At 35.2% G+C, this 14,385-nt stretch overlaps 1 protein-coding gene across 2 annotated transcripts in view; it reads left to right on the plus strand.

The window, feature by feature from the left end:
- LOC134853055 (uncharacterized) overlaps nt 1–14,385 on the plus strand; it is a 72,301-nt gene that overhangs the window by 26,341 nt on the left and 31,575 nt on the right. For both annotated transcript variants that reach the window (XM_063868984.1, XM_063868985.1), the window contains 4 exons: nt 3,330–3,468; nt 9,332–9,557; nt 9,747–9,981; nt 10,343–10,482. In XM_063868984.1, the coding sequence (XP_063725054.1) occupies nt 3,330–3,468; nt 9,332–9,557; nt 9,747–9,981; nt 10,343–10,482 (740 nt within the window). The remainder of the gene's footprint in view (nt 1–3,329; nt 3,469–9,331; nt 9,558–9,746; nt 9,982–10,342; nt 10,483–14,385) is intronic.

The following is a 14,385-nucleotide window of genomic DNA, read 5'->3' on the forward strand; positions in this document are numbered from 1 at the left end:
GCTCACTACTCAGCTTGCGGTTATTGTTGCTGCGGTGCCTACTTATCGAGTTATTAATGGCGTCGTGCCAAATTACAAGGTCGTTACGGTGCGACAAATAGTGATGAAGGTAGTACTGTATCGTTTTCTGAGAGTCCCTAGCGTTAAAGTTCAAACTTAAACCTGGCTTCGTAAAGCAAGTATCTTTGACGCGCTTCTGGGACGGAGCGGGAAGTTTTCGGAGCGCGTGATCCAAAGAACTAGCTCCTAGAATGAATACCATACACTTAGGGGACCTATGCGACGGCTTCGTTACGCTTAAGTACCAATGGGGTTGGGAAATTAAGTAGGTCGGTTGAACTCCAACAACACACACGGAGTAAACCTGAGGATGAAAGAATTCAACTTAACTCACTTAATATCACCGTACCTGACCACTTAACTTTACTGTCACGCAACGAAGTCAATAATATGACGGGCTGAAACGGCTTTGTTTTACTCGAAGCGAACTGGCTTTCAGTTTCACCAATGGTGGGTGGGGGATCAGGCAAATTGGTTAAGTTCCAACAACACACGCGGAAGAAACCTGAGGATGAAAAAACTCAACTTAATTTGCCTGATATTTCGCTACCAGACCACTTAACATAAGGTTGGTTTCATCTTACAGCACAATTTCGCAGAATTCTGGAGACGTTTTGAGGATTTTTTGTTAATTTTTTACTTTTTTCACAAAATTTTTCAGTAAATTTTGGTCAGCAGGTTCGAGTCATAAACCAATCCAAAAAACTAGTCCAGTACCTCTTGTCTATGTTCCGATTTCACTGATTATTATTCCGTTCACATATATCCAAAAATTTTTGGTATCGAGAAAAAATGTCAAGTCAGTTTGTCTATGTACCGACTGTAAGATATTTCAGTTCAACGGAACTGTCCAAAAATTTTGGGTATTGAGGAAAATTACCGGGGGCTAGCTTGCGGAAAAATTTCTCAAGATGTATGACAGCGTATAAAATTTTATAGCACAATATGAGAGTTTTAAAAGTTTGTCGAGTCTTACAGTTTTGAAGATTGGGCGGTTACCGGTCTTACACGACACAGACGCTCTCTGCAATCCGCAAGAGACCCTCTGCAATCCGCAACAGACACTCTGCAATCTGCAACCGACACTCTGCAATCTGCCACAGACACTCTGCAATCCGCAACAGATGCTCTGCAATCCGCCACAGACACTCTGCAATCTGCAACCGACACTCTGCAATCCGCTACAGACACTCTGCAATCCGCAACAGATGCTGTGCAATCCGCCACAGACCCTCTGCAATCTGCAACCGACACTCTGCAATCCGCTACAGACACTCTGCAATCCGCAACAGATGCTGTGCAATCCGCTACAGACCCTCTTCAAGCCGCAACAGATGAATTCCGACCGACAGCACTCTGTTTGAGCCACCTGCTTTCGTACAACTCTGGGGATTCTGCCAACTACACTCGTGTCGGGAAAACTGTCCGAGAAAAAAATTGAAAGGGAACTATCATCGATCTCGTGTCCCTTGTGGGGCGCCAAAATGTGCGCTCAATCTCCGTTATTTGGTAAAACTATGAAGTCGAATGCTTTGAATTATAAAGAGTATTTATCGGCAAAGACTCTCAGAAAAATCAATATTTTATCATAATTTTGGTCAAGCATAACATCATATAACTTCAATTCTGAACTGTCCGTTTTTGGTACAAAACGGCGCAAGCTAGCCACAAGAACCGGTCGGTAATGTCCTTGAGACAAATTGCTCTTTTTGGCGGTCAACCTTAATCAAGGCTGAACCGAATTAGAACCAAAAAACAGTAAAAAACGGTCAAATGGGGCTATAGCCCCTCGGGTCTACATGTTTTAAGGTCTGCATATGGGGGGACTCGAACCCGGTTGACCGGCGTGAGAGACTTGTCTCTAGGCCGCTCGGCCAACTGTGCTTATTGTTGTTACATTTTAGTTCAGTTTTATATGCATCTATACTCTACATTCTATACTCTACATTTGCATTGCAACAATCCATCTAATCTTAGTTCAAGTAATTTAGTCTAGTTGACTTGAAGCTTCGTAATTCAAAAACACAAATGGTCCAGCATGAGTTTTTGATTTCTCCTTGAAACTTAGGTCAAATTAGTAATTGATTTTTCTACCATCAAAAAAAGGGGAATTCTCTAAGGAGGATTGGTTATAAGGTATAAGAAACGAATATGCAGAACCGTTAGTATAGGCAGTAGCGGGTTTAGGAGAGGCGGGGGCGGACCTTCCCTTTTCCTTGTTCAGGGGCGGACCTTCCCTCCTCCCCTTTGTGCTATTTTCAGATATCCATTTTTGGCTGACTGAGCTTAAAATTTTTCTAAACGCGATCTATACTATTTTGAGGGCGGGGGGGGGGGGGGGAGCGCGCGCCGAAAAAACGCGATTTTTTGGTCGAAATTTTCCAAAAAGTGCCTAAAAACGTCTTTTTTTGCCTTTTTTGGCGCAGAAAAAACGGTCAAACTAGGCTCTTTATAGTGGTTGGGGAGCGCTCAGAAAAATCAATTTGGTGGACCTAACAGAAAAAGCTTGACAAAATTTTCATTTTTTTGAAAATACGAACCCCTCCCCCCCCTCCATCGAGAAATTCCTAGCTCTGCGTCTGGGTATAGGCTTTTATAGTGGATGATTTTTTGTATTCTGAGATAACCATATGGTTTGGTTTGAAAAAAGCAATACCCATTTATTTTACTTTTAACCGACAACTAATTTAAAACTCTTGAAGCAACCTCAGTCAAAATGAACTGTGGTCATTTTCTGTAGATACTCATTATGATGTAATAGATATCTGAATCTCATGCTCATTGCAACAGAGTTAGTTTAATTGTCTATCATCTTGTCTTTCAAAAATTTTCCGGATTTCTACAAAAAACAATCAGCCCAAATTTAGCCCCTGCCTATGGGTGTACGTAAAAAAATCAGAAAAAAGAAAACAATTTACGCAAAAATTTTGGATTACGCAAAAAAAAGTCCAATAAAACACCGTTTTGTTGACATTTCATCTGAAATATTTCTATGGCAGTGAAATTCTGGGCAAAAAAAAATCTTGCCCTTTTACCCATTCCTAGTCATTTTGTGTGCTTATGTTGATAATTCAAGTAACATCGCTTATAGAACTTTTTTTAAAAAAAGGAATTGCCGCTGTTAGTGACCTGTCGCTTTGGACTTAACCAACTCCTGCCACCTGACTTGAATAACTTGAAGGTTTTAAATATTCAAGGGGATTATGACGTAGATAATTGGAACTATTAGTGAATTCAACTTCAATTGAACAGCGTTTAATTTTTTGTAGGCGTGAGGCTTCGTTTGTAGCTTACGAAGGAGACCGAAAGCTGTACAAAGTCACTTACGGAGACCCAAGGAAGCCCCCGAATGGTAAAAAGAAGAAGCAATCCCAGGCTATCAAGAATGAGTCGACTTCACAGCAAGAGGTTATTTTTGAATATATGATATTATGATTTTGAACAAAATTTGAAAAAAGTCTCGAAAACATTTAATGCAATGCTTTGGCTGAAAAACGACTTGAGCAAAAAAAAACAACAGCTTTGAATTTGAAATCCAGCCTTGAAAAGAAACAGAGACCGTGAGATTTAGGAAAAAATCAGTGCATTGGTCCAAAACGTTTTCTGATTTTATCAAGAGTTTCTTTAAGTTTTGATCTGGAATCCGCGTCTTGGTCTAAATCCTAGGAAATTGCGGTTTTCTCCAACAAATTTTGAACAGTAACACAATGTCACTTTGCAACATGTCATTTAAGTCTTAGGAATTTTTAATGAAAATGTAAATTTTTTTGGTTCACAAGTGTTAGGAAGCTTTTGATATGCTTCCAACTTTTTGGCATATCGGCCTAAATAATAATAAATTAAAATCAAAACCAGCTGTAAATTGGCGCTTTCGTTTCAATAAATGAGCTCACCAAAAATTTAGTGATCATTTTCCAAGTCATCAGAAAGAAAACAGTACTATGTGAAACAACGCTAACGCCTAAAAACCTTTCAAAGACTAAATGGGTAATGGGTTCAAATTTAGCAATTGGAAAGTTTGAATATTCAAAACATTCTCTTTTCAAAAAACAAATTACACATAAATGCTCATTTTGAATTGAACAATCTGATTAAGAACACTTTTCATTGCCCAGTTTTATCAAAACTTAACCAATCGTGGTTGCTTCTTTTTACGAGTGATTTTCTCACTAGAGAAAATCAAACTTATTCGTAAGTTGGCCTGCGCAAAACAGCAAGAACACAGACACGCGAGCGTCGCGAAACAGCAGTAAAAAATGATGAGCTAATTGAAATCCGTGGAGAGTACAGTCAGTGCATTTGATTGAAAATGCTAGAATTATAAAATTTAATTGAGCAAAACACATCAAGAGTTGCAAAAGACATCAACAGTTGCAGTTGCAGGTGTAGTTGCCACTGCTGCGTTGCCTGTTACTGAAAACTGATACTCTCAACATGTCCCTCCTGCAAATAAAACGTAACAAGACTGCTCGTATCAGGGCGAAGCCTTGAATGTTCTGACTGCCATTTAAGGTCTATGGAGCAGTAGTAACATGAAAAAATTAAGTGTAATAGAAGAAAAAAAAATTCCCCACACGCCATATAAAAAAAAGAAAGTGATAGATTTCGCTCCTAGTAACAAATCAATTATGGCAATTAAGCTTCCTTCAACCAATTTGGAATGATTTCTAAGACAGAATAAATCTACGCTTACGGGTTAATAGCGCGAAATATATCGCGCTTTAATTGTCCCAAATTGGCCAAAGTGTCAATATTTAAACCTCCAAAACTTTATAAAAAAACAATCACAGGTAAAATATCTTTTCAAATTTCAGCTCAGGAAAACAAAACTTTTCGAATGATATTTTAATATATCCGTCAAAAATGGCTAGTTAAAAAAGTCGAAATTTGTCTGATGAAAAAAAACCCACCCCGAGCACAAATAATCCGTTACCTTCGTTAAGAAAGTCGAAACAATGAGAACGACAACTCAATCACGCAAAAATATTGATGTAAAGTTCTCCGAGCTCCTTGCATTATTTGTATCGTTTTCTTTCTTTTTGTTTTGGTAGCAGAAGGGGACACCACGAACAATTTTTAAATCATAAACGTCCTGAAATGAGATAAATGCTTGAAAATTGTCTATTATCTTAGCAGATGAAATTTTGGAAATTATTCAAAAATATTTCTATCAATTCAATTCCATGTTTGTAAGTAACTCAAAAATATGCTTAAATTTATCTGTCTTTCCTTAGTAACAAAACAGAAGAAGGCTATAACCGCTTTTTAATATCAAGAACAAAATTGCTTTAGGTCCGAAAAATCACATTTAAGCCTATTTTTGATCCTTCATCAAGAATCTTTTAGATACTGATTTATCAGCATGGCAATGTTCTCTCACTTACGAAAGTAACAAAAAATTTGTGCTCGGGTGGGTTTTTTTTTCTTCAGACAATTTTCGACTTTTTAATTAGCCATTTTTGAATGATTTTTTTATATCATTCAAAAGTTATTGTTGCCCTTAGCTTGAATTTGAAAAGACATTTCACCTGTGATCATTTCACCTGTGATTTAATTCGTCTTAGAAATTGTTCCATATTGGTTAAAAATGCTAAGTTGCGTTAAATGATTTGTTACAAGGAGCGAAATCTATTCTTTTGTACTTTATATGGAGTGTGGGACGATGATTTTCATAAAAATTTCAAATTTTTGAACTTTTTTTTTCATTTTTTTTTCATTTTTTTTAATGTTATTTACTGCTTCATAAAACTTAAAAAGCAGTCGGAACTTTCAAGGTTTCGCTCTGATACGAGCAGTCTTGTTGTTCCGACTTTCGATACGAAAGTAACGGAATATTTGTGCTCGGGGTGGGTTTTTTTTCTTCAAACAAATTTCGATTTTTAACTAGCCATTTTTGACGGAATTTTTTTTATAGATCATTCGAAAGCTATTGTTGTCCTGAGCTTGAATTTGAAAAGATATTTCACCTGTGATCATTTTTTATAAAGTTATGGGGGTTTAAAGACTGCCATTTTGGCCAATTTGGGACAATTAACCCGCGATAATTTTCGCGCTATTAACGCGTCAGCGAGATTTAATCCGTCTTAGAAATCGTTGCAAATTGGTTCAAGGATGCTTTTATGCCATAATTGATTTGTTAATAGGCGCAAAATCTATCACTTTGTTTTTAATATGACGTGTGGGGGGATGTTTTTACATAAAATCTCAAATTTTTTCAAATTTTTTTTAAAATTTTTTCTATTACATTGAAATTTTTCATGTTATTAATGCTCCATAGACCTTAAAAGGCAGTCGGAATATTCAGGGCTTCGCCCTGATACGAGCAGTTTTGTTCTTTTTAGGGCTGAGTTGATTAAAAATCAATGAATTACATCTAACAGATATTGTATAACAGCAAATTTTCCTTTATTTTTGTCATTTCAACCCATAACACTTTTTATTTGAGAGGTTTTAGAGTTTCATTTAGAGTTTGTTCATTTCTTCTTTGAATCAAATTAGCGAAACGCGAGCATAAAAAATTAAATTGATTCAAAGCCCACCCGCATTCGGTGACTCAAAATTGTTTGGCTTCATTTTTCAAAATTAAGTGTCTTGTTTTTTTCTTTAACATTACCGACGTCTCTTTGAAGTATTTATTTTTGGATTCAAAAGGCTAATTAAAATTGAATTGCTAAATTATTGAATTGGCATCATTTTGTAGTGGTTTTTTTGTAGATCAATCAAACGTCACGTACTTATATTGTATCTGTTAATCTGTCGGAAAATAAATGAAAGGAGCGAAACTGTGCGGGATGTAAGAAAATATCCAATCCAAGGTCATAGTTTTATTCCATGAAAATGATCGGTACAACAAAATGAGAATGGTCAATCATTTTGCGTCTATTTTTGGCCACGAATTGCTAATTTCATATGCTGGAATTAAATAAAATACCTAATTTATCTAAAAAGAGGCAAATAAGGAAAAATTTTGATATCTAAAATTTGTACTTAAAAAAAATAGCGCTTTAATACAATTACTAGTAAACTTGAACCGCGATTAAACATTTCATGTAAAAAAGTTTGAAAGTTTTTTTTGTATTTTACGTACCGTGCATAAAATGTTTACACAGAAACATCGTGCACGAAACCATCTGTGAAATATTTTAATGTTAAGTAGTCTGGTAATTTTTGCGACAGTTTTCATTAGCATCGCTATCGCTTAGATTTCATTAAAACTAGAAAAAGTTTGTTAAATGGCTGAACAACAAAGCATATTACTCAACAGAGCATATGATAACTGCTTATTGGTTTCTGATTTTCAGATTGGTTTCTATGTTTTCAATCTGTTAATTTTTCGAAACTTTTCATCTGCAACGTTATCGTTTGAATTTCATTGAAAATTTAAAATGTTTTCTGGAAGCACTGAAGTACTTCTCAATAAAACATAGAAAAAAATATGATAACTGATTTCTTGTATCTGACTTCGAAATTCACGAAGCCGACTGATATCTATGCCGTTCAATGGAAACAAAACAGCAGCTAAAAATAAAAACATTTTGGAAAGCCGTCAAGACTTTTTTAAGAATATCAGTTGTATGACTAAGAAAGAGTCACTCGGGTCTTACCATTTGATTTTTTTGATAATTATTTTTGACAAATATTTTTTAAAGAGGGAGAAAGATAGTTTTTCTTTTTAAATTATCCGTGGGGACATATTACACTCTTCCTAAACTCAATTACTTCTACCAAATCCAACTCGAGGTTCGATAACTTCAAAAAGGATTTTCAACAAATGTTTATCAATCTAGCTAACAAATGCGTAAAACAATTTTCATACTAAAAAACGATATTTCTGCCAACTAGAAAAGCTGTGTAAAACTTTTTATTGGTACAAAAGTCAAAGCAGTTTTCGCGAAACTTAACATAGAATGAACTTTGGCTGCGGTTTGAAATTTCTTAGCGTAATTTTACGTACGACCGTTCTTTTTGAAACTTTTTCACGGTCGAAAAAAAAACTTTTTAAGACAGAAGTCGGAGAGGAAATCATTATCGATTCGAGTTTAGAATCACAGACTTGTTTCATTTTAGTCTTCATAAATTCATGCATAACAATTCCAATCATTGAAATTGGGGAAGAATTTTGTAGTCGGGCGTTTTCTGAAGTTTTTTCATTTTTTCCTCGCAGAATCAGGTACTATAATTAATCATTGGATTAAATCAAGTGATATATCAAATTTTTTATTCGTGATTTGAAATATTTGCAAACACAAATTGAAAGTTGTCCCACAGTCGAGAAACACTGCCTTGAAATTTTTGACAATTCGTAGTGTAATGTAATGTGATCGAGTATTGCAATGGAGTAAAGCTCGTTAGATGGAAAATTACTTTTTTAAGACTTCGAGCATAAAAAACATGGTTTTGCTAAAATGAAAACGAATTTTGGATGTTTCATTTAGCGTTTTTTTTGTTAAAATTTTTTTATAAAATTGAAGATATCGACTTCCTGAAATCAATTTAAAAATGTTTTTTACCTATAAATCTTTTAGTCAAGTTCTGGACTAATATATTTGTTTTTTGATTTTTCAAACCCGATGTCGAAAGCGTAAATTACTTGTTCATGTTTTACAAATTAGACCGCCTTCAAAACTGATATGCGTGATACGAGGCTAGCAAGTTTGTCATATTAATTCCTTGTGTCAACTGAAAACTGAACTGGTAGTTTTGATATTTGCAGTTCAACTTTTAAAGTTTATCAATCATACTTTCTTCTGCAAAATCTTTTCAACTGAAGTGATGAAGTGATTACCTCTCCGCCATTTAATCAAAAAGGTCGAATATTTGAGGCCCACGAGGACTCATGTTTGTTTGTTTGTGGGTTAAACATCTTAACCCAGTCCAGAAAAACTACCAAAAAATTGGATGTAAATTTTCATCAGGGGCACAACTGCAGTTGTCCGTAAAGTGCTGAAGAGCTCGTGTGTCGGTCCTTTCCCTTGTGAATAACGAGTCCTAACAAGTTCGAGTGTAGTTTCAAGTAAATCTTCGGCGGTTGAAAGAAAAAGGTATTTTGCCTGCGTTCTCTTTTAATCTAGTTGAGGGATTTTGATTTTTGCCAATTTGAAAATTCAGGGCTTTGCCCTGGTATACGAACAGGCGCGGTGTCTAGAAAAAATTTAAGTTCAACGCCATGTTCTCAAAAATGTTGCGAAAAAACTAACAAAAGCAAGTTGGTTATCATATCGGTTCAAATATAAAAAAAGCTTCAACGTAGCTTATTTTTTGGCTCTTATAGGAGAACTCCACCTCAGATGCGAACAAATCCAGACTGAGTTCCAGCACTAAGAGCCCAACTAATGACGTCATGGCGAGGAGGAGAAAAGAGACGATTGCGATGAGGAGGAGACTGTTCAAGAGTAAACTCAACTCAGCCCCACCCGATGGCAGATCGAATGAGTCACAGAGGAGGGGGATGAGGGAGGAGGTGGAGGGAGGAAATTTTCACACGGTCGAGGAACACAGTGAGTGCATTTATGATATGTGTGTGTGTGTGTGTGTATTCGTTATATAATTTTCAAATATGCCTTCAATATTATCAGTATCTCCCTCTACCTCACACACCAATTATTTTCAACTTTTCGACAGCTTTGTTTCACTTTTTTCAAATTCCAAAAAAATATATAAGAAAAAGTGTTCATCTGGTTTTAAAGCCGAAAGAGCAGACAGCAGAACAGATTTCAAATCAGACAGAGAAGGAATTGAGACTCCGACTAGACGACACAAACACAATGACAGCGACAATCAGAACAGTAAGAGGCGGAACAAGAGTGCGGTCACGTGGTCAGAGACTAATCGACACCAGCAGGGGGAGAGGGAGTGGACGCCTGTACAGGTGGAGAGATACAGGGAGTTGGGAATGAGAAGGGCCGCTGATATACTCAATAGGTGGGCGTTGAAATTGGTGACAAGCATAAACGTGCGTTTCAGGCCCTGAAACGCACGTTTATGTTTGTCTCAGGTCTTCCCTCACCATATTTTGATTTAAAAAAACAATATATAACACAATTTTACCAAAAAAAAATTCAACTAGCACTTAATTGACTCTATAGTTAATTTTTGACTACTGGATGCAAAAATCAATATTCAGGAGACAAAAAACGGCAGAGAGTTTTGGAAAATTGCGTATATGAAGCAAAAAACAAACGATTGCTTTCTCCAAATTTTTTAAAAGAATTGTAATTTTCAAACCCTACATCATTCTGAAGTTTGTAAATTTTCAAAAAAACACGCTTTTGTTTCGTTTCAGCCGGTCCCCTTCTGCTCCTCCAAGTGAACCCGACATCCCGGATCCCCCCGAAAGTCCCTTCATCAGAACCCCCACCCCCACCAATGGAAACAACAACAACAACAATAACAATCAGCGAAGCCCCGTCTCGAAAGCTGCAGGTTAGTTGATTCCGTTTTTTTGGTAGAAAAAAGTAAAATTTCACCAAACTCAACCAATGGTTGAGTTTTTGAAGCGGCGACATGACTTGAGTCATTAATAAAAATGGTATTTACTGCTTTTCGTAGATCAAAGGTCAATAAAATAAAAAAAAACAACAAACAAAACCAAACTTTTGGGGGAACTATTTCCCATGTGCAGACAGTTTTGGACCGTTGTGGAACCTGATCTAAACTACATTTTATGATTGGATAAATTAGATATTTTACCACTGTAAAGTATTTAATATTAACCAATCATGATCCATCTAACTAACAACCCACTTATTTGTAAGTGCTGAAATTACTTGTAATTTCAGCACCAGAGAGATTTGAATTTAACTTAGAAATTAGTTGCCTCTCCAAGAGAACTTCAGCAGCCGCAATAAACCAGTATACCCTAGATCTATTGAGCCTAGCAGAGACTAGTTAAACAACCTGAGACTAGATAGTATAAGAGTAAGATTAGGATCGGTATTAGACTAAGAAGTTGCACGAATCTATCCGGCCGAAAATAAGATAGCGTGACGAGCAGACGGTGTACCCTATCCGAAATTACTCTATGAGTTAACCACATCGGTTCTAACTCATCTGGTGCGACCATAAGTCTCGAACAAGACCTTAATAGCTTAGAATTAACCAAAAATAGATTAGAATTTAGACAAAACATTTTCAAAATGTTATACGACGATAATTTAATCGAAATGTCTCTACGACTCAATAGATCAGAGCCAATATTCCGAACGATAATAGAACTACCCGGAATTGGAAGAAGACCTCGAGCCAGAGACGACATACGACAAAGTAGAAACTTACCAAATAGTTATATGGTAGTACGGCAAAAGCCAACACAAACTTTTATATTTAGAATTTTATTAGCAATGAATTTAGATTTTCATTTGCAAACATAAAATCTTGAAGTCAATCTTCATGATCATTTCAGGCGCTAAACAAAACTATTAATATACAATAACGATTGATAAAAAGATCTCAGATCGTTTTCCTAAATTCTGCAGTATTATATAAAATATGTTTTGAAAATATTTATTGAAAATCAAAACAAAAATTAGTAGCATGACAATAAATTGTTAGTAATCATAAAATTATCAATTGTCCCAGCTTCATCACCTAAACATAACAGCAATCATAAGCTCACTAAATATCAAAAACTAACATTTTGAACAATTTAAACCATTTTAAACTTAAAATATAATTTTAAAATCAGATCATCAAGGCTTATCCTTGGATCTACATTAAATTTTTCTATTTTATTAAATTTAAAACCTGATCATCAAGGCCTATCCTTGGATCAAAAAGAACAATTTTGTTCTCCCCCACCCATTTAGCAAGTGTCTAACGACCTCAAACGTCGATTCACTATCCAACCCTTTCAAAAAACCCAAGACTAATAGAAATTTTTGAACAAAACTAATCATTCAAATTAGGATAAACAGTGAAGAACTTCGGTTATTCATCCTTCACTTGAACCCTCCTCTTATCAGACCCAGGATAAATCTTAGACTTAGTAGGTTTAAAATAGTATCTAACGAACTACTCGCGTTCTAATTATACCTGAACCTTGTGGATCGATTTACTATTCTCCAACCCTTGAACACAATCACTACCCCTAAGTAAGATTAAGTAAGTTAACACCTTAGCTTATACTAGCCACGAGAAAGTAAAAAATCATTCTTCGGAATCGATATACTTTTCTCTCCAACCCTGAACAAATAGACCCAGGTTAAGCTAACCAAAAAATCGTAAGGACTAACAGTTTAAGAAAATAGAAATCATCTAACAACTTTTTGCATCCGTCATTCTAAACCTTATGTCATTTAAAAATCTAGGAAACAAACAAACAATCGTTTTACACAACTGTGAAATAGATAACAAAAAATACGACCTTGTAATCACACCTCATACACAAACAGACAAACACTAAAAAGGAAAGTAATAACCAAACAAAGACAAATCACATGAAAAAGATTTTCAAAAAATAGAAACGCATTTTCAGAATCAGAAGCCAGCAATTTAGACCAACTTTATAAATTAAAAAAATCTATTGATAAAAATTGCCCCCTTCACGATCAACTATATTTTTCCGACTCAGAAACAACTTCAAATTCATCAAAAAGAGGAAAAAGAAGAATAAAAAAGCAATATAAACACAAACCAGTACACTTGTATAATTGGAATCAACCAATTAGACACATCGATAATTACCTATTAACAGTCATTAAACGAAAAAATGAGCCAAACACACACTCCAAATGAATATAGTCCAGATGATGACGATATCTACCCCTTCCTCGTAGATGCACCCGATAATAGAGGACAATATGATCTTTGCAAGAATTTTCTCCTAAATTTGTTTGAACCCGGAATCAGCCCATGTAAAGCAGAGTTCCCAGATGTAAAAATCAAAAGACAAATTATTGATCACTATCTGAAAGATATATGTAATTTAACACAAAAATACGGAATCTACACCATAGAATTCAGTACACCAAACCCGAATCACCGCAGATATGTAATTCAAACAGACGATCTTGACTTAGAATTTTCAAAAGTCTTCTTAGAATATGTAAAAAGCATACAATATCATAACTCACAAAGAGCAAACCCCATATTTACTAATGAAGTTTTTGCAATAATATATAGTTATATTTCAATATTAGAAAACGAAACCCCAATCTCAAATGTCTCACCGACAGAGACATCCAAACATATAAGGGTACGACATGAAATCACACTATTTTCAACTTTCCTACATATAATTAAAGAAAATTTCACTAAAGATGAAGTTTCACAACATACAAAACATGACTTACAAAAAATTTTGGCATGGTTTATAATAGATTATTTCACACATAATATAGATTTAATTTCGCAAGCAAGAAAAAATTTCAGACCTCAAAATTCAAACGATGATACCGCCATCACAGAACAGTCAGACTACATTTGGGACCCCGAATGGTCTCATTATGCATTCATAAATATCCCACAATCAATCTCAAGTCAAGCAATAAGTACAATATCTTATGCAAGAGATTATGTAAGAGTAGTACCATTAACCATTGATGCAACACCATTAAACTACAATACATTTTTACCTGATACACGAAATAACAGTTTAAATTCGACCGTCATACACAATGAAAACCTTAATGGAACCAGGAATCTCACTCAACAAGATATTCAAACACCATCACACTTCATAAATGAAGAAATCGTCCAAACAACAACAACTACACAACAAAGTATTTCACCAATACGTCCAAATTTAACAACACCAAAAAATACAAACACTTCACTAGCACAGGTAACCTTACAATCAACCGTTAAACCTTCGGTTGCTCCAAAATATTCACAAATGGATCATCAAACATATAGACCCATGACAAAACCGTCAAAAACACGCAGAACGTTCACAAGAAACACTTTTGCGGAACACAATTATAATTACGCACACTCATTAAAAACAAACTATCCCCCACGAAAAAAAAATAATAATCAAATAAGATCTCAATATTGGGATAACCCAATGGCAACAACCAACTCAGTAAATTTTCAAACTAATTTACATCCTCCACAGGATCGTAGTGAAAATTACCCATTCTTTCAACAGAATAAAAATAAAAAACAAGCACCTCATCAAACGGATTATCTATCCTCTGATGATGATTATTTACAACCAGATATATTTGCACCATATACTCAAGAATATCGTGGACAAAGAGTGCAGAAACCACATACATATCATAGAATTTTTTCTCCACATCCAATAGATACACAAAATCAACAACCAATACAAATGCAAAACCCAATTAATACACAATCTTTTCAACCAATTCAGCCACAAAATCC

This window comes from Symsagittifera roscoffensis, chromosome 8, assembly GCF_963678635.1.
Source record: "Symsagittifera roscoffensis chromosome 8, txSymRosc1.1, whole genome shotgun sequence".
Lineage (NCBI taxonomy): Eukaryota > Metazoa > Xenacoelomorpha > Acoela > Convolutidae > Symsagittifera > Symsagittifera roscoffensis.